This window comes from Dunckerocampus dactyliophorus, chromosome 13 (assembly GCF_027744805.1).
Source record: "Dunckerocampus dactyliophorus isolate RoL2022-P2 chromosome 13, RoL_Ddac_1.1, whole genome shotgun sequence".
Taxonomy (NCBI): domain Eukaryota; kingdom Metazoa; phylum Chordata; class Actinopteri; order Syngnathiformes; family Syngnathidae; genus Dunckerocampus; species Dunckerocampus dactyliophorus.
Window position 1 is genome coordinate 21,500,633 of NC_072831.1, and position 21,474 is coordinate 21,522,106.

The following is a 21,474-nucleotide window of genomic DNA, read 5'->3' on the forward strand; positions in this document are numbered from 1 at the left end:
CATGAACGCGCATTGTGCGCCAACACAGATCTCAGTGGCAGCAATGTGCACACCGAGTCCTTGGTGCACACTGCATACAGAGGCAACGAGGAAGTCCTGTTTGGACCGTTTGAAAACTAAAAAAAGTCTCCACAACCCTCCGGCGGTATTGCGTGCTATGTCACGACGCGTTTAATGCCCTGAAGGGGCGCAGGAAAGACTTCTGGCCAACTTTGCCAGGTGATGCCAGAGTTGCGATGAACTCCCCTGGTGGGTCGAAAGCGCGTTCAATGCTCTGATGGACGCTCACCGGGTACCGCAGGTGACCATCACTCCGGATGGAGGCGGGTCGTCGCGGGAGATGCAGCAGGAGGACTGGGGTGCTAATGCAATGGACGGTGCCCTGCGGAGAAAACTGTCCACCTCCTCTGTGTCCTCCACGGGATCCTCTGCAGTGGAGTCTGAGGATGACCTGCTCAGCGACAGTGAGAGCAAAAGTAAAGGCATCGTCACTTTGGAACACCTGGTGGACACTGCAGAGGTGAGTCCATATTACCTACCCCTGTGTCCCTTTTCCTCGTATTGAACTGAATTGAATCTAATTTAATTTGGAGGCAACATAATTTAATAAGATCCTTGACCTACAGAGATTACTGATGCTCCAGAGGCTTTAATTGGTGAGGCTAAAACAAGAATAAAGTGAAGCACACAGCAGCAAGCAAACAACATCCCCCCCAGAGGACCTCTCCACTGCAAACGAGGGGCAATTACACAGTGATAAAAGTGTGTTTGCCTACTTGATTTTCGAGTGCTATAAAATGTGACATCATGTGGGAAATAAGCCACTTCCACATTTCAGGCATCATTTGCAGTCCATGCTTAATTACATTTATTAGGACATTTGAGGCCCTAATAAAGACATATTTGGCGAAGGCACAGATAATGTTTCCCATTATAAAAGATAATTGCCGGGCAAAGTCATTAAGCCCATTGAAATCTGCTTATTTCTCCTTATGTTTTATGGCATATCGAAGGCTTTCATCACCTTAATGACCCTAGCAGTGTGCATGAACCGAAACCAACAAGCTCTACAGACCTCAGGACACTTTACTGTATTCTGGAAGGGTTAAAAGACCCTGGGGGTGTTCAATTAAGGATTGTGACCTAAACCTTCAAGAAAGATATCCCTTAAAAGTCACACAATCTGCATGTGCTTTGCGAGTGCGCATCGACTCAACCCTACCTTTGGCTTATTCTTTGGATTTTTTTGTGACGCTACCACAGACGGAAAATGTGATGACAAACAGAACCCTAAATGGATGGGAATTACTGCAACATAGGAAAGCAGTGCATCAGCACATCACTGCCCTGGCTGCTCTGTACAATATGGTGAAAAAGAGACAATGAGTTACCAATAATAACCAAAGAAGAACGGGAGGAATGCTGGATAATAACCTCAGTTTAGTATGAAGCACCTCAGCTAACTCTAACCCATCTGAAGAATGCAACAGTTAGACCCTGGAACAGATTATTTCTCTTTTCATGATGTACTATTGGGAACATGTCATTGTAAATGTACAGTATATAACCATGAATCAGATGAACGCCATGAGCACTTTTTCATGTTGAAAAAGCCTGCTTTACGTGTCCCTCCTTAAGCACACATGCTGCCGGTGTTGAGGGAGCCGCCTGAAGCGCAACAGTAGCCCAGGGTGGAAGTTTGTTTATGATAGCACACACTAGACGGTCCTCTGCTTCTCCATAAATGGTGTGCACTTGTCAGTTTAGCTTAAACAAAGAGAACACTAATGACTTGTTAAGAGTGCACATCCGAGCATGTTTCTACTATCCACCATTCCCAAAGCTTGTATAGAAATATTGCTTCAAACCAATCTATGCCTACATCAGCCTCCACCTCAGCCCACACACACGTTCACATTAAACCTGGCTAGCATATCATTGTGTAATAATGCTTGACATTTAACAAGGAGCCGCCACAGGAAGTCCAAAAGACTTGCACATCAGTATTAAGTCTGCAGTATGTCGCAAATAAAAGCGTTCCAAAAAGAGGGTCGTCATTGCAAAGTGATAATCAGGTTTGCTCTGCCCCCTGAAAAGGTGTCAGTGCAGTTGGAGATGGCAGGTATTTGTCATAGACTGTCTGGTGCCTGCTCACTTTTCTGCTTGGAAGGGAATTCTGCAGCCTGTGCTTGCAGCGTTGCCGTTGACAACCACTTGGATCAGCTTGGGTTTTCAGGCCTGGGGTCCCACACACAAAGGAATCTCAAAAAGAGGGCCGCGGACCTGAAGAAACATGGCAAACACACCTCACAGAACAATCATTCGCTTGTAAACAAGCACAATGTATCCCACCAGACACTTTTGGGTTCTGTCATTGATTTTCAGGGCACGTTTGCCTCAGAGCCACGTGGTTCTGGGTACGGGTGGGGCCGAGTCGATACAGTGTCGGTATCGGGTGCCGACGGGAAACTACCGATGCTGTCCGTAGCAACCCGGAAGTTATGCGCGATGTCGAGTTCTGTGTGATCCGACTGTCTGTGAAGTCGACATTTGCTGATATTCTTTTGGTGTGGTTGCATGTTAAAGCAAACAGAGCTGTGGTATTAGAATTGTATCGGTGTCGGGATCGGATCGGAAGTGAAAAAATGTGGAATGGTGCGTAGTCCTGGGTTTGAATTTATGTGGAGTTTGCATGTTCATGTTCGTGGATTTCCTCCCACATCCCCAAAACATGCGCATTAGGTCAATTGAAGACTACTTTTCTCGAAGTATTCTCAAAATAGCACGCAATAACTGAACTCCGCGAGGTAGTCAACTTCATTTTTTGTTATGGTAATGGTTTAATTTTATTTGAACATGCATACAAGTTACAATGGAATACATCACATAATTCAGTTCACAGTTCCACATGTCCAAAAGGGGCAGGAAGAAGCAAATCGTATTTAATCCTAACCCCCATCCTTTCTACATCTTATGCAGTACATTTATTCACTTCCTGTATTCCAGGGGTGTCAAACTCGCGCCATGGAGGGCCGAGACACTGCGGGTTTTCTTTCCAGCCGGTCACTAAAGCAGGTGATTTTAATGATCAACACCTTCAGTTTGAGGGAAGGAGGTCATCAATTAAATCACCTGCTGAAGAAACTGGTTGGAGAGAAAACCTGCAGCGTCTCGGCCCTCCAGGGCACGAGTTTGACACATGTGCTGTATTCCATTTGTGATTGTTTAATACATACAGTAGAAGAATGATAACAATGTGATGTCATTATTAAGATTTTTTTTCACAATAAATATAATAATCAGTATAATAATAAATAAATAATAATAAATAAAATGATTATATATTTACAGTTATTATATGTTTTACGGCTGTAAAACCCCTCACCATACACTTTATGCACTTTTCTCAGACAGGCAAAAACATTTTCTCACGTTTCTCTCTTGTTGAAACACTCTCAAAAAAGTTCAAACCTTCGTTTGAATTTTAATGATCAACCTTAATGATCAATACAAGAAATTATTAAGTTACTCACGCATATTTCACTCCTGTGACTGTGCCTTTTCGTCCTGGTGCCATTCTCACTGTCTTGTAGCGTTTTTGTACCCTTATTAAAACATAATGCTGCAGACGAACCCAAGATTCATTTACAAGCTAGCAAGCAAGCAAGCTAGCGATGACACAGGAGACAAGGCAGGACGGCAAGAAGATTGATTGACAATGGTCTACGGCCAATCAGGATGCAGAAAACAATGGGCGGTGCAGACAGACAAGACAGAGAGGGAAGAGATAGACACTCAACTTCCCACAATGCAATTCTTCTTAAAGGGCCAGGCTCAGCCTGAAAAAAAACGTTCATACGCTGTAATTTAAAAAAATAAAGAACCACTAAAAAAATCGGTGAAAGGTGAACCGCGACAGAGCGAGGGAACACAATAAATACAAAAAATGTACAATAAAATGTAGTTTTGAATATACACTAGTTATCAGCTCAAACCTTGCACAGTGTCACCAAAAATGTCATAAACGTATCAAAACTGTTTAGAAGGGTACGGGGATACATAATGGATTTATTTTTATTTTTTAAATGCACATACTCCTTCAGTCTTTGTGTCACTGATTGGGTCTTTGTCAACTTTTTCTAGTCATTAATGTCGCATTTAAGCCTATGTTTTATGACTTGTTTTAGTGTCCTCTTGCAGAATGAAATGAAATGACTGTCTTGAATGAACGTCTTCGACACTTAAATGAAGAGAACCTGTTAAAATTTGAATACCAACACGTGGGAATCAATTTTACCTGCTCGAGTGTGTTTGTCATGTTTTATAGGAGTACGATAATGGCACAACATTTAAGATCTAGTCTCTTTTATGGGAGGGAAATAAAAACAGGCAGTTCCTTGTGTAAAGTGTGAAGCACCACTGTGTGTCTGTGAAATATGCAAGCTGTCACTTTGTTTTTCTTGCATGTGTGTGTGTGTGTGTGTGCGTGTGTGTGTGTGTTTGCATATCGGTATGTTGTGAGAAAGCGAGAGAGGAGAAAACAGCGGCGAATAAAGTGCGAAGCCCTCAAACAACCAACCAGTCATGTAAAATAAACGTTTCTGACAACAAAGGCAGTAATTCACCCCACAGTCGCGTTTTTATGGGCTCAAGTCTGCAAACAGTTCCAAAAGAGTCTTCAGCCTCAAATGAAAGGTTTCCATGCGTACGCAATGGCCAGCTTTCTATTTTATACATAAACTCCTGGACACTTCCTTAGGTACTCATGCTGACAGGTAGGGACGGCCCGATCCTGCCGATCCGCTGTATTTTGAAGATCGGATAACATCGGCTCCCACCACGACATCGGGCCCATCCCGTTGCCGTATCACGTTTGTAACGCTGAGCCACACTCCAACATGGTAGGTGCGGTCGCCACTCGACTCCCATCGCCCTCAAGAAGAAAACGCAACACCGCTATGCAGACATGTCCGCAGTGTACCGTGGTGAAGTTAGTTTCACGTTGGACATTCGGCGCCGTAGCACCAGCGTGGTGGCCAACGGTGGCCGTGGCCGGCCCGCTGGCCATCTAGACATTTCAGGTATCAACTTATTGCCACCCCTATGTGAGTAATGGTCTCACCTTGGCCACCCCAATGAAAAACGTCTGGCTGGGCCACTCATAGACATAGCTAGACGCCGCATCCAGCGCTGAGCCAGACGTCAACGTCGCCGCCATATTGGATGAAGGCGGCGCTGTAAATGAATGCTGAATGTTGTCTGTTTATTTCATGACACCGAGGGGCAATGAAAGGTGTCTTGCAAATCATGAGTTGGATGAGGTGGCAGCTGGGATGGATGATATATTCTCATACTCATTTATGACTGGGTCTCATTCTATTGTGTTCCCAACATATCACTTTGTGTAATAGGAGGCAATTAAAACATTTCTACGGCTTCCTTGTAATCGTTCATCAGAACAAGCCCTGGTGGAAGTTAAAGACCATCGTCCAATGGCCCTTTAGCGCCACCCAGAGAAGGAAACTGAACTGGGTGCAGCTTGCCGGTCATAAAGGTAGCGCTCTTCCACTCACCCTCACGTCTGTGAGTGTCTTCTGCTTTGCTGAATGGAGGCGTTGATGTCTTATCTCAGGGAACTTTAAAGCAGCAGACGAGGGAACCATTCTGAAGAAGTACTCTGAAAATGAGATGTGGTGTTTCGAGAGGCTGAGAGACGACGCTCTGCTCCCGTTTGTGCCCGTGTACCACGGCGTTGTGGAAAAAGATGGAGAGTCCTTTCTGCACATGGCTGACCTGCTGGCAAGCTTTGACCTCCCGAATGTCATGGACTGCAAGATGGGTGTGAGGTAAAGTTAATCTGCTTTCCCTCTAAATTACTGGGAATGTTTTCATTGTCGACGGCGTGTTTAATGGAAGCAGGCGATCATTGGAGATGTTATTTCAGAAATGTGAAAACTCATCATGTATAGTAACTTTTTATATCGCACATTCTTGAAATGAATGTTGGAATAGCGGTAAGGAGCAAACTCCTCAGCCAGCGTTAATACGGCTGATGAGGTCACTGTCAACAAAAGTATGTCAAGTGTAACACGCATGAGTTTCACACCAACGGCTGAGTAGCGCAACCAGCATTTTAAAGTGCATGCAGAGGTAGATAAAGTTGCTAGACGCTTCAAAGGCAGCGACTGCCATGTTGTGGAGTTAATTAAAAAATAATAATAATTTTATATATATATATATATATATATATATATACAGTATATATAAGGAGGTTGCTTGCAGCCACAGTTGTAAAATAGCAACGTGTTTGACCCGGTGCTAATTAGAGGCCCCGGTGGTTATTTGCTGTTTTAGATAAAGATTGACCGATGTGGGTTTTTCAGGGCCGATGCCCATTATTAGTAGTTAAGGAGGCCAATAACCGATATTTGGAGTCGATACCCATGAGCAGTGAAAGTGCAAAAACTGGCGTAAAAATGTTGAATAATACAAACACTTTAACTTCGTTGAAGTGCCTAAAGCATGTTTATTTAACCAAACAAATAGAAAAATAGCTCCAGAAGAGCATGGAGTTCCGAGACTCAGAAGCATCTCTTCGAAGTCGACTAAACACTTCAATAAATAGCTCCCTGAAATGTTTCCACAGGCAATAAAGTCATATTTGTATATAACTTTGTTTGTTTTAAGTTCAAACACAACCAAAAGTACAAGGAGTTAACAAGCTCAGCAGCAACTCTTTGTTAAATAAAGTTAAATAAAGTTAAATAAAGACTTACGTAATCGCATACGTCATCTTAGCGTACTTCCGTGCAACAAAACAAGACTGAATTGCGCCTGTAAAAACCCCCGGGAAAAATACAGTAAAGTAGTTTATCAGTTTAGCGTGGGAGAAAGCTAGCACACGCACAAACTATGGTGTGTTCAAGGACCATCGTACAAAGTGGGATGGGTCTCCGCTCCCCGAAAGACTGAAACAAAACATAAACATGCAAAAACTGTGGGATTTCTCTTTTCTGTACGTTTTAAAGATATAAAAACAGATAAAAAGCCACAGCTCAGTAGTGCACGTAACGGGACACACCTACGGCAGGGGTGTCCAAACTTTTTCCAGCGAGGGCCACATACTGAAAAATGAAAGGATGCGAGGGCCACTTTGATATTTAGTAAACCAACACATAGAGATATGCTAAGAAGCTACGTAGCTCAAGAACAAACTGCATTTCACCTTTGTAAGCTATCTGTAATAGAGGTGAAGTGCTACTAAAAATGACGTTTTATCTGTAATAATACGAGTTTATTGTTGTAAAATTGGCACTTCTGTTCTACATTTGAATATGAATAATATTTTGACTTTATTCCCGTAAAATTAGATGTTTTTTCAATTTCTGCTTATTTTTTAAATTTATTTTCCAACTGTTTCATTTCAGCTTTCCTCTTGTAAATTTTCTTCTCGCAATTATAACTTTATATCTTTTTAAAAAAATAATGGTCTTTATTTCAACATTGTTACTGAAATGATATATTTCCTCATTTTACAAGTTCATTCTCATATTTTTTTCAAATTAGAAGTTGATTTTTCCCTCGTAATATTGTGACTTTACTCTGTTAAAATTTCTGCTGTTTATTTTATTTTTTTGGTATAATTTTCCAAATATTTCAACTTCTTTTCCCCTGATATTTTTGACTTTATTCCCATGTTATAAATTTTCCCGCAACCTAAGTTTCCAAAAATTGCAACTTTATTAATTGTTTTTGACTTAAAAAAAAAAAGTACATTTCAACGCTATGCTACTAAAATGACATTTTTCCTCATACTATTACTTTATTCTTGAAATTATGACTTTTTTTGCTTGCTAGATTACAACTCTTCTCTTAATATTTTGACTTCTGATTGATTTTTCCCATTTTTGCTACTGTTGTTTTTTGTTTTTTTTTAGTTTCCTTGTTAAATTACATTTTTAGACTGTGCGGCGGGCCGATAAAATCACCGCAGCAGGCCGCAAATGGCCCCTGGGCCATACTTTGGACACCCCTGACCTACAGTATTCCGCCTACACAGGCCGCTATTAAAACACCTCCAACAAGGTTTTATGGTTTTCTAGCCATGCTGTGAACATGTAGTAACACACTCATTCATGGTAACATGTAATACTTACAGTATTTTGCGTATTTTGGCCTTTCTAAGCATTACCGGCACTTCCTTGCTCGGCGCATTGAGCGGGTTTGTGGTGAAGCGGCTCGCTAGCCGGCTAGTAGCTAGCCGGTGTGTTCTGGCTAAGTGTCAATACGCCAGCAATGTAGTTCGATCGCCGTAAGAATGTTAAAAATAATAATAACGATGTCGCTGTAACTTGGTTAATATGCGCGTCACAATTACATGTAAATGGGGCGTTTTTGTCGCTTTTTGGAGACTTTTTCAGGTGACTTTATAGGAGGAATAAGTGTGTCCCATACGTGCGGTAATCAGCTGGCTCTTTTTGTCTGTTTTTATATCTTTAAAATGCACAGAAAAGAGAAAGACGTGTTCACGTCTCACATAAGAATTGTGGATGATGGGCAAAATCCCCCCAAAAAAGTAGTTTTCCTTTAAAGCTTCCCTGACTGGTCCATCGGCGTTGTAGATCATTAAAGGAGGTGCTCTGTGGTTGCCATAACTTACTTATATTGCTGTTATGTTATATTATCGCTTTAAAGCTGACATAAATAAAAGAAATTAACTCCGTATGATGCTGCCCACCTCTGGTGAAATTGTCTACATCTTCATCCTTTAACGGATCATGTGATTCTACACTTTAAGTATGGCCTATGTCAAGAGTGTAGCTTTTTTTGTGCGGGTTTTTTTGAAAAACTCGGAAAAAATGACTTCGGTGATTATTTTAAGAAGGCGTCAATATGTAAAATCGAGTTTCTTTGCAAGGGAACACCTGTTCTAAGCGCACTCTTTGTGCTTGACTTCCTGTCACATCATCATGAACACTGACAAATGAGCACACGTACACTCCAATAACCCCCCTCCCCCCAACACACACACACACTCACCCCTCTACTTCCCTTTTCGAAAAAATAAACATAAAAATCTGTCCTCACATGCACAATTGTGTGTGCACATTTCTGAGGTTACACATTCACACAGTTGGGGTGTCCCTGGAGACACCACCCCTTTTGTCTGTTCACCACGTAGCTGCAAAACCGCAAGCTTGCATGAACACATGCTGTTGAACGCAGCGCGCCGGAGTTTCCTCTCAGCTTCCCGCCGCAAAACAGAGGAAGCGATGCTCGAAAAACCGAAACTGAAAAGCCACATCTGCTCGTTTAGAGCCGTCTCGTAGGAATAAACTGTACTTTCGCCTACAAAATAAAGCTTCTGTTGAAAACAAACCAAGTCAAAAGTGTGTGAAAACAAGACAAACCCTGAAAGTCAACAGCGATTGTCACCTGTTGACTTTTTTTTTTTTTTTTTCTCCACAAAATGCCGACGGCATGTAAACATTCTCCTGCTGCTGGTTTTAGAACCTATTTGGAGGAAGAACTGGTTCGAGCACGGGAGCGGCCTAAACCGAGGGAGGACCTGTACAACAAGATGGTGGAGGTGGACAGCGAAGGGCCCACTCCCCAGGAACATTCCCAACGTGGCGTCACCAAGCCCCGCTACATGCAGTGGAGGGAGAGCATGAGCTCCAGCAACTCCATGGGCTTCAGAATAGAAGGCATCAAGGTAAAGACTTCCGTTTAGGACTCTTTTGCTCCATCATGCCAACATGGAGTCTCATGTAAGTCTGGACTGTACACCTACTGGACACTTATCGGGTAAACCTGGTGTTCACAGTGACAAGACATATGTAGCTTTCATACATAACTCAGTACAAAAAGGCTTGATATTAGGGATGCTCCGATCAGGGTTTTATGCTGCCGATTCTGATACCGATCATCCATGAGTGAAATCGGCAGATATGATCACATAGATGAAGAGAATTTATTTATGATGAGCGCTATGGGCCAGGGGTGATGGATAAAGTGGAAAAGTTAGGACAATTCCAAGGTCCCCTGACTGCCACAGGACCCCCAAAAATAGGTAATTATTAAAAATTAAAAGGAGGGGCCCCTGCTACTGGCTATATGATGTGAAAAATGGAACCATAGATTCACCTTCATTGAGACAAAAACATATTTGACTTACTTTTTCAAGAGAACATACACCACCAATGGAAACTTTTACAACACGACGATTTCTCTGGAGGAAAATCCTTCATTTTTAAGCGTTAAGATGGTCGGTCTCTCTTCCATTGTTAATTCCCTTTTTTCTGGCCATTTTTGTAGCAACAAATGACTTTCTCCAGCACAAAGTTGTTCAACCGATGTTCACGAGGGTACAGTACCACAGTGTGTTCCGAACACTGTTTTTATGCAGACAGGGGAGGTAGTAAGTTCTCCAGAACTTGGAACACCTGTAGGAATGAGTTGCACCAACTGCCAAGGCTTGATCAACATCCATTCCAGCAGAACAGCTTTTAATTGTTGACCCACTTTTCGAGCTATTCAACGACTTGAATTTCAACTGGAGAAATTGGGGTGCTCTAAAGTGTACATCACTGGTGAAACTCACAGAGGATGGGACAGCTTCTTTAAGGGGACTTGGGTGTGGGAGTACATTGTCTGAGGACTTCCGGTAGCTTCCAGTGGGGCTCTAAGTGAGAGAGCAGTCGGGTAACCCGATGTCTTCCACTGCTGAGAGAGGCTGGTCATCACGTCTGATGAATTCAATCGTTTTTGGGGTTATTTGCTTTCAACTTGCGACTGTCAAGCACGTACGGGCCAGACTTGTCCAGTGTTTTGGCTGCCGTTTGACAGATAATCACATTGTGAGCCTTGAAAACTCACTACAGTCTGTCAAGTGTTTGTTCTTGAAATGCCGTAGTAAACTGAAGCTTTTTAATGTGCTGCCACCGGCGAGGTATTTTTTTGTGGCATGTTTTGCAGGGTGCAAAATTGATATCACTCTCACAGACGGCAGGTAAGTTCCACACGGCAGACATGTTTGTTTTGGGTTTGGCACGCCCGCGCGGTGTGAAGGAAAGCGGGCGGGGGACGATCGCTATAGGCTGCAGTCGTACAAGCCAGAGGATGGGCTTTTGTGATTGGCGTTGAAAGGCATTTATTGGCACATGCCGATCATGTGCTTTTTCATGGAAATCGGCCGATACTGATCGGTGGCCGATCGATCGGAGCATCCCTACTTTCTTTTTCCTTTTTTCTTATTACAGGTCAACAAGCCAATGGGCATAATGACAGTAACGAATGTGTTGAGTCATTTTCAGTGGCTAGTATATAGTAAATACTCTATATACTGCTATATTAGCTGTACACTGACTACTCTAAAGTATATCCAAGTTGAATTTTTCTACTGTTTTCCCTCGAAAAGCTACGATACAGTGAAACCTCAGTTATCGGGTGCTGCAGTTAGCATGTTTTACAGTTAAAGCTGAAAATTTATGCCAAAATTTTGCCTCAGTTTGCGTACATTTTCCGGTTAGAGTACAATAGGGTGCGTGTCTTGTGTTCTAATTGTATTTTTACCACAAAACATCCTTGGAAGCAGCCTGTTGTTGGCTTGCTAATGCGCGGACACGGAAGTCAGCTCTGTCGCCTCTCTGTGATGTCACGGCGGTTGACTACGTAGTTCTTTGCTAACTAACACAGTTACGCCACAAGTCTCTGTTTTTCTTCTGATCACGACTGCAAAATAATCCGCCATGGAGCCAAAGAAAGTTGCAAGTGCCAGCATTTTGGCAAAGAAGGTGAGAAACACTATTGAATTCAAGAAATAACTCATGGCTAAACACAAAGGTGGTGTTCCTGGGGATTTCACTGCCGCATCGCCGTCTTTGTCAGCAGCCGTGTCTTCAATCAAAGTGAAAGTGACGTTCAATGTTCATTTATCCCTTTCATCCATCATTTATATTAATTTCATATTCATTTCTGCATGTAAAATCATAAAAAGGTGTTTTGTGTTAACATTTTTGGCTTTCTGGAGCGAATGAATTGTATTTACATTATTTTTTATGGGACGACGTGATTCAATTGGAGTATATTTAGTTCAGAGTTGGGTCTTTTGGAACGGATTAGTGACGCTAACCAAGGTTCCACTCTAAAATGGTTGCTGAAATGTGAGGGAGAGATGCCGTATACCGGCTCCATGTAATCAGTTGTTGCTCAATACAATATAATAATGATTTTGGAATGGACCTCATATTTACCTACTATGACCAGAAAGTGTGCCTGAATGCTACATTTGCAAACAAATTAAAGTTGAATTGAACTGCAAATGCTATTTTGCGCCCTCGAGCGAATGACCACATCGCGTCCATCTTGACCTTGTTGTGTCCTTTTCTTGTGTTGTCAGAAATGTGACGGCACATGTCGGACCGACTTCAAGAGAACCAGATCGGAGCAGGATGTCATGGTGGTGTTCAAGGACTTTGTCGGAGGGAACGTCAACATTATAGTATGTGGCAGCCATAAAAAGTACAATGGATGACAGGACACTGTATGGTCAGTCATGCATGGACAAACACAAACACACACACTCACTGGACATTTCATTATTACCGCACGAGATCCAAAATAACAGTAAAGCTATTTTTTTTGGACTTTATTATAAAGATGTATACGTATAACAATTCAGAAATGTTTCCATGGGAGTTTAATGGAATTAAGTGGAAAATATGGGAGTTTTTTTTTTTATTATTAGACAAAATCAAAGGAAACAAATCTTTTTTTTTTTAAATCCTGTTTTTAGTATCAGTAAAATGTATTCCTAATACTTTATTCATCAGATTTCATAGCTGCTCGACAGTTGCTTGATGACTCAGCTTCATTGATTGCTGTAGCATACCATTTTTAGTCGCTTCTGCGTGCGGGGATAGGATGTCCAGACGGCAGACAGTTTTGGTTATGATCCCGTTTATTGCACAAGTATGAGTAAATGAACTCCATGTCCTGAATGGCGGCCGGTTGGACCAATGGTGAGTGTGGAAGTGTGGTGCAGGCGCGTGCGGTGACGTGCATGAGTCTCAATGAGCCTACTTGATCGTGTGTGTGTGAGCGAGGGGTAAAAGCCATGTGACCTCCCGTCCCCCTACCCATGTTCTGTCACTTCCGCCCCTCAGAATGCACCAAACATAAACACCAGGACAAAAATGAACCAAATGAACTAGAGCAAAACCAAGCACAAATGGCTCCGACAATCAATATTATCTTAAAATTTGCAGCTGTTGAGCGGCTGCATCTCTACAGGTTACTTGTGTGCGTGAGTGACAGGGGGAAAAGCTCTGACTTGCCTGGGGAGATGTTTGGCGCCACCTGTTAAGACTGCACGTGTGACTCTGTAGACAGGTCATCTTATAGTCGGGTATTCTAAACTAAACCAAAGCCAGAAATGAAATGTGATTAATTGTATTTGTATTAGTTTGGGTGTCTGATTAAATTCTAATTTGTTGTGTGCATGCAAAACAGTTTGTAGAAATTACACAAAAATTTCAACTTCATTTACTTAATTCTCCTTCATTTTAAGGGGAAAAAAGTGGCATTTCTGTAAGTTTCACTGACATTTTTCAGTCATTTTAAACACCTTTACGGCACTAGCTGCATGATCATTTTTTAAATTTATTTATTTGACAAAAAATGCTCCTGAAGGTACAAAAAATCCAGTTGCTCACCTTATTTTGTTTTATGAGAGGGAAATATGTATGTTATACAATACATCCATCCAACCGTTTTCTATGCCGCTTATCCTCACTAGGGTCACAGGTATGCTGGAACCTATCCCAGCTGACCTTGGGAGAGAGGCAGGGTACTCCCTGGACCTGCACATATAGACAAACAACCATTCACTCTCACACAATTAACCTAACATGCATGTTTTTGGAATGAGGGAGGAAACCCACGCACGGGGAGAACATGCAAACTCCACACAGAGATGCCCAACGGAGAGCTTCTCGACCTCCTGACTGTGTGACCAACATGCTAACCACTAGGCCACCGTGCGGCACTTATACATTACAAATACAATCATAAATAAAAACGTAATAATATAAATATTACGTCATATCAAAAAAGTAAACAGCTCTTCTATCTGGATCGTATTTATTATGGTACTGATAACTACATTATGCAAGTGCACCGACTCCTGTGGCCCGTGAGTGTTTGTTTATTTGTGCAGGATGTGGTTGCACATCTGCAAACATCTGTCTGGCTGCAGTGCCCTTTCATTTAGGAAACAGTGGGAGTCAGTAAATAAATGGTAATGCTTGAACTGCAAGAGCCAAGCACTGCTTCTCTTACAACACAGTGCATAAATCCAACCCATAATTATTGTCTTTGAAATAACAGCACAGAACAATCACAGACATCCAAGTTCAAGCAACTCTAACATCTCATCTTGTTCAAACACAGAAGTCCTACCTGAGCAGACTGATGGAGATCCGCCAGGCGCTGACAGCATCAGAGTTCTTCAAGCGGCATGAGGTAAATATGACGACGACGACGATGGGCACCCCTGCACTATCCAATGAATCGATACAAGATCTGTATCAAACATCCTACTCCTACAGAATAAATATTACCGTGTTGCCTGAGAGCTGTCATGTCGGCCCCCGTAGGTCATTGGCAGCTCTCTGCTCTTCATCCACGACCACACAGGCAACGCTCAGGTGTGGATTATTGACTTTGGAAAGACCACGGCATTACCAGAGGGCCACATGTTGAAACACAACATTCCGTGGCGAGAGGGCAACCGCGAGGACGGATACCTGTGGGGGCTGCAAAACCTCATCCACACCCTGGAGGCTGTAAGCAGCGAGGGGAGCAGCCGTGAATAAACCTGACTATAACTGTAAACATGGAGAGGAAGTGGGTGAAAGGTCACCACAGAGAGACATTCAGTAAGTGTTACTGTGGGTTTTTAATAGGGCTATGAAAGTGGAACCGTTCCACAACAAACAGGTTGTGATGGGAAGAAAAGCAGGCGTGTGGAAGAAAGTATTGGGACAACTACAGGAAGTAGGTTCACACACAGTCGGAAGCATTCAGATGCCCAAAATATGATGAGTGTATCATATTCAGGTAGGAAGTAAAGTTCCTAGTCACACTGTAGAAATAACACACAGCAAAAATGTAAAAAAATAGAGCAAAAAGTCAGAAAGTAAAGAGAAAAAAGCTGAAATGTTGATACTAATAACACAAAGCTTTGTCTTTAAATACATACAGATGGTCCTCGTTTTACGACTCCCATAAATGATTAATACTGTACCAAAAAAACGTGCGTGCAGAGGAAGAATACGTGGGTGGAACAATACGTGGTCACTACACAGAAACAGGACAACGTCGCTTTTGTTCCATCCCATCCATTTTCTGCGCCGCCTGTCGCTGGAGCCTATCCCAGCTGAATTTAGGCGAGAGGCGGGGTACACCTTGGACTGGTCGCTAGCCAATCACAGGGCACATATAGACAAACAACCACTCACACTCACATTCATACCGATGGATAACTTAGAGTCGCCAATTAACCTAACAAGCATGTTTCTGGGGAGGAAACGGGGAGAACATGCAAACTCCACACAGAGATCTCCAAGCGGAGATCCGAACCCAGATCTTCCCGATCTCCTGACTGTGTGGCCAACATGCTAACCACTGGGCCACCATGGGGCTCGTCACTTTTGTTGTTTTTAGTACATGTTTTAACTTTAACTTCCGGAGACTCTCCTGACGCACTGCCTCAAAGAAAGAAAAAGTGAAAGTGAAATTAAACATCGTAAAATGCTCAGAAAGTGGAGAAATGCCGGCCACCGTTGGCCGCATGCTTGGTCCAAGCCGTTGTTGCGACCATCATGAAGGATGAAGATGGTATCTTTGAACATGTGAAAGGATCTGCTCCTATGAAATGGACAGTGATAACTAAAGGTCTGGCTAAAGCCCTGGCTGTGGGATTTATGACGTTCCCCAAATCTCTCTCGCTTCTCCTCCGTCTCTGCCACCTTTTATCTCCTCTCTGATCCGATACTGGGTAAAATTCAGGCCGGTATCTGCTATACCGATCCGATACCGAAACGTGTAAATACACCTAATGTGTCTGGTAAATTTTAAAAAGTAGTGTATAGCATTTAAAATTTTGTACCATAAAGAATACAAGATATCATAGTAATTTACTGCTCTCCATGAAACCCTGAAGTATATTAAGGTAACGGTGTGATTTACAATATAGCCACGCTAATAGGACAAAATCATATATCTGAAGTAACCAAAGTATCGATATTTTGATTTAAGAATCGACTTCAAAGCATGAAGCGCTGGTATTGGAAGTATCGATATTTGAGTATTGATCCGCACATCACCGTACGGTACACCACCGACTTACTCCACACGCACGGAGGACGTATGAAACATCTGAACGTGCGTTGGCGCACGACACGCATACGGAGTCCTCAAGTGTGACGTACGAAAAACATGAACATTTTGCCCAAACCTGACACCAGCAAATGTATGAAAGACACACGTTGGCCGTACGGACGCCGCACAAAGACATACGAAGCGTTTAATAATTTAATTCTTGTATTTACCGTAATCTTTTAATAACTGTATTTCATATGTTCTTCATGTGTTCTCTGTACAGTGTGAGTGACTTAGGTGTTAATTTAGGTATAAGTTACGACTTACACTAAAACTCAATGCCGTTGTAGGACTGGAACCCATACGTAGGTCGAGGACCACCTGTATGTAGTGCTTTAAGCCTTTTTTACAGAATTTAAATCTCAAAGTGCCCATGGACTCCAGTAACCTGGCCTCGAGCTTTTACGATGACCTAGCTAACCTGCTCGTGTAAAGGCCATCAAGGAGGCCTCGTTACTGAGTCAACAAACTGACATCAATTAAACCGCTCACAACGATAAGCCCAGCATTGTAAAACTATGCTTTTACTTTGAAAGTCATTATCTATAATAATGTTGACTCTTCATTGTGAACAAACCTCAGCCACATGACCTCAACGTTGTTTTTTCCTCCCCATGCAATCTCACAAACTCTTCATGAATCTTAGCTAATTTGCTGATTAGAATAGTGGACACCATAATTCCTCCTTTATCGCCATAATTGCTTCCATACCAGGCCGTTATAAGTGAATTTCCGGATTCCTTCTTTAGTATAGACAACCTATTTACGACCTTCTAAATATATATATATATATATATATATATATATATATATATATATACACATACATACGTATATATAATTTTTTTATTTTTTTTTACAAAAAATAACACCCCTATAGTCACCTTTACACTAGTATTACCCAATATAGTAGACATAATAAGAGAAAATAAGACATAATATAGACTCACCCATGTTAGCGTTGTTTCTTTTTTTTTACTTCCGGGACATAGTGGCTAATGTAATATTACTGACACCTAGTGACCAGTGCAGAATACTACATATCAACGTGTCTTTCAATGTATTTTCTGAATGTGTTATATTTGTATTTTACTTCATTTAGTCATTTTATGCTTAAGACATTCTTAATTTAGGCCAAAAATATGTAAAATTTGCTTAAACGCGCATATTTATGGCTAATAATAGGCCGTAGTCAACGACGAAACGGTGATGGTTTATGAATTCATATATTGTTAGAATTGGAATAGCGATGTGTCGAGGGACGACTCTATTGAACTTTTAACTGTATTCCGAATTTTCATGAGATGCTAAATTGGGAGTTTTTATGATGCGTTTTAATGTTACTTTTTCACAATGCTCAAATTCATTTTGATGCACGTGTATTAAACGATGCCTGCCGGGATAAATTACGGTTGTCTACGACCACACCTTTCTCTATGCTTACAGCGAGAACCCTATTGGTTGGACTTGCTCCAAATTGTTCATCGCAAGTTGCAACCAGTACTTAGGAATTGTTACTGAGTGTGTATATATATATATATATATATATATATATATATATATATATATATATATATATATATATACATATTCACTTGTTGAATACATAGATAAAAGATGCTATTACACCACACTTTTATTTTGGAAATCAGCATTGTAACAAGTGATGTACACAAAATTGTGAAGGGATATGCTGTTGATGGGTTCTGGATGGGTTCTTGTGAAGTTATTTTGTTGCTTCTGGGGGTTAAAAAAAAAAGATAAACAATTATACACAAAAAATGGATGAATGGTTGGTTCAGTTTATTCCTTTGGGTACATTTTGGTTAGTTGCAAATGTGAAAGACATTACATTGCATAGAGTTCACACTTTAGCTTCAGCTATGAGAAACAAATATCACAAAAAAATAAGCAGAGTTAGACAATGTTAAAACACACATTGCGTTTGTCATTCAAATATCAGCAGGTAACATATCAGCAGTAAAAGCATGTAAAAATAAAACATTTTTAAGGTGAACAATAGTGTGATCAAAAAAGTGTGATTGATGAGGAATAATCTACAAGAACAAATCAGAAAAACTGTATACATATGATCTCATTTTACTGTAACGTGATTAGCACACAAGACCGAGATCAATGCAGCAGCTTGTTTGGTATGTCACAGCTCAATACCCCCCTCTGCTGAGTAACCGTGGGTACTACAACTCTAGTGTCGTAGTATGGCAGTGATTGACAAAGCAATGTACATTATATGGCTACAAATGACGAGTAAAAAAATTACAAATGTTAGTCCAGTGTACAGAGGTGAGTATAAAAATAGCAAATATTTCACAGCTGCATGGTTGTCATCATTGTATACTTTTATGTCAACATTTGTACATTGAGAAATCAACTCAAGACGATACTCAGCTCCGTGCTACTCTGAATTAAAGGGGTAGTTCGGATTTTTTGACATGAAGTTGTATGACATCCCCATTAGCATTGTAGTCCATTAACAGCGACTTACCGCCCACTTGGTCCTCACAAAACGCTTGGCGTTATATATTTGTCTCCCGCCGTATTCCTGCGCACTGTCGCGCTGTGCGTTCATGTGTATGTGAAAAAGACGCTCGCATCTATTTCCGCGACGGAGCGCCGCGGCCATCTTGTTTACGTCCGTGTTCCACAGCGGAAGAAGATGCGGATGTCTTCGTCACATACACATGAACGAACAGGCGACAGTGCGGAGGGATACGGCGGGAGCCAGTCGCTGTTATTGGACTACAATGCTGATGGGGATGTCATGTCAAAAAATCCGAACTAACCCTTTAAACAAAAATACCCAGCTCCTTTAAGTGGAAATTCAGGAATTTGTAAAATATATTCGCTTATAACATTGACACCACCTGAGTTCCGTACAGATTAGCCTGATTTATCTTAGCATAGCTCCAAGACCACAAAAAGGGTTTTTAAAAGAGCTCATCTGCTTTTGTCTGGCCTCCATCCCTTCTAAAAAGCAATAAACACATTACATTACATTACATTGCGTTTTAGTCCATAACAATACAATTAACCTCAACAGAATACAGTAGCTGGCAATCGATCAGTCGGGGGTCAGCGGATCGATCCAAATGTCAAGAGAATGGACACAACGGTGATATCAGTATCTTATCGATAGTAGCATGGTGAGAGCGATATTTTCCAGTTTACTTTCACAAATATTAATTTTTGTTGTTGTGTTGTTCAAATATAGTGTATGTGTTGTTAACAAACTCAGGGAATACGGTCTTGGCCCAAATAGGTTTGTTTTTGTTGACTTATGTTGCTCAAACAATTGCATGTAATAAAACAGAACATTTTATTATTTTGTTAATATTGTTACATTATCTTTTATTTTTGTAATTACAGTATATCTTGTTCAGAAATAAGTCTACATTTTTTTGGTTACCTAAAATCTTTGTCCTGCGTTTCAACAAATTAAAGGCAAAAATCAAGATATTGAAAACTACTGGTATCGGTAATACTGGTGCTGTATTTACTTGGTACCGTATCGCCCACCTTGACTCTGCAGCCACCAGCTGGTCATGATGGCATGTCGTCTCCATGACAACAAGACCAGTAAATGTGGATGAAATGCTTAGGTAGCCTGCTTGTCTTTAATGTGTCTTTTTTTTTTTCTTCAGGGGTTCTTTGTAGAAAAGTACATGTTATTGCAGTGTTTACGTGGGAGGAGGATCGTTTCACATTATCCAAGTTGCTCAAAAATGAGTCCAAAAAGTCATTCCTGCCATCCTTTTGCTCAGTGAATACAAACGTCCATTAAAGCAAATTGCGAGGCGATTTTCCTTCCAGTGGTTTTCGGCTGCTTTTGGTCAACTGCCAAACGTTTTCAGGAAAAATAGTTAAGACAACGTTTCAGCATTTTGGAGACAATGATTGGAAGGAGAAGCACATGAAAAGCCTCCAGCAAAAAGAGTCCAGCTCTCTGAATCACAGCGCAGAGGTGTGTGTGAGGGTTTCTTCCAGCACTGCAATGAAAATGAACAACATTTGTGTTAAAATAGTGTTTTCTAGTTGAAAACAATTACACAATAATATCATGGGACCTATGACTGTACAAGTCAACTGAGTCAATTTTCTATATATGAATAGAAAATGTACAATAAGTGTAGTCCATCAGCATGACACGTGTCCCAAGTCTTTCAGATTGCACGGACACCTCTTTTGCTTAATTGGTTCCAGACCCGACCTTGATAAATGAATTTCTGCGACACAGCATCCAATGGCGATACAGTACATTTTCGGAGTTAGAACATAGAAAACCTGTTCATGAATTTCTAAATAAATTTTGTAACATTATTAGAACCCTGTAGACGTGAACTTACACCCCTCTAGTCACTTTTACACGCCTATTATTCATTGTTTGCACCACATTGCCCAACTCTTATGCTGCAGGGGCTCGTGACGGTCGCTGCCTCGCAAGCTCGCAAGCTAACCAGCTAGCCTCGAATTTATTTCATTTAAACCTAAGAAGCCTAAAACGTACCACTTCCACACGGAACGGGAGGAGAGCTTTTTTCCACTCTATCATGTCGGACGTGCCATGGCTGGCTTCATGACTTCATGCAGTGTCAAGGTAATGTAATGTAAAGTAATGTCTAAATGTTTTGTGTCATCACTGCCACCTAGTGACCAGAATACTACATATCATTTGTATTTCAATATGTTTTTACTATTAATAGCCCACAGTCTACCACAAAACAGCGATCACTGATTAATTATTTCCTGAAAAAGAACGCAATATAGCGAGGGAGTAATAATCAAAACACAATATTGCGAGGGATGACTGTAATTGTATAGGTTATAGGTTGCAGTTGCACTCAACAAAAATATAAATGCAACATTGTTGTTTTTGCTCCCATTTTTTAACAGCTGAACTCAAAGATGTAAACCTGGGGTGCCCAAAGTGTGGCCCAGGGGCCATGTGCACCACCGGCTGTTTTTTTTATTGGTCCGCAGGACATTCTAAAAATATGACAAAAAAAAAAACAA

At 41.3% G+C, this 21,474-nt stretch overlaps 2 protein-coding genes across 9 annotated transcripts in view; one reads left to right on the forward strand and one right to left on the reverse strand.

Annotated features, from left to right (window-relative positions):
* The first annotated feature begins 29 nt into the window (after window positions 1-29).
* Window positions 30-17,263, forward strand: itpka (inositol-trisphosphate 3-kinase A). Its single transcript, XM_054795938.1, has 7 exons — window positions 30-520; window positions 5,458-5,554; window positions 5,633-5,846; window positions 9,511-9,715; window positions 12,401-12,502; window positions 14,452-14,523; window positions 14,658-17,263. Exons 1-7 carry the CDS (start codon window positions 278-280, stop codon window positions 14,874-14,876), a joined length of 1,152 nt encoding a protein of 383 aa, XP_054651913.1. The 5' UTR covers window positions 30-277; the 3' UTR covers window positions 14,877-17,263.
* Window positions 290-21,474, reverse strand: part of ltk (leukocyte receptor tyrosine kinase) — a 118,558-nt gene continuing 97,373 nt past the window's right edge. For 3 of the 8 annotated variants that reach the window (XM_054795933.1, XM_054795931.1, XM_054795932.1), the window contains one exon: window positions 18,209-20,450. The gene's annotated coding sequence lies outside the window, so the exon portion shown is untranslated. Of the gene's footprint in view, window positions 452-2,155; window positions 2,284-18,071; window positions 18,184-18,208; window positions 20,451-21,474 lie in introns of those variants that run through there. The other 5 variants (XM_054795934.1, XM_054795929.1, XM_054795930.1 and 2 more) reach the window with 3 other exon arrangements.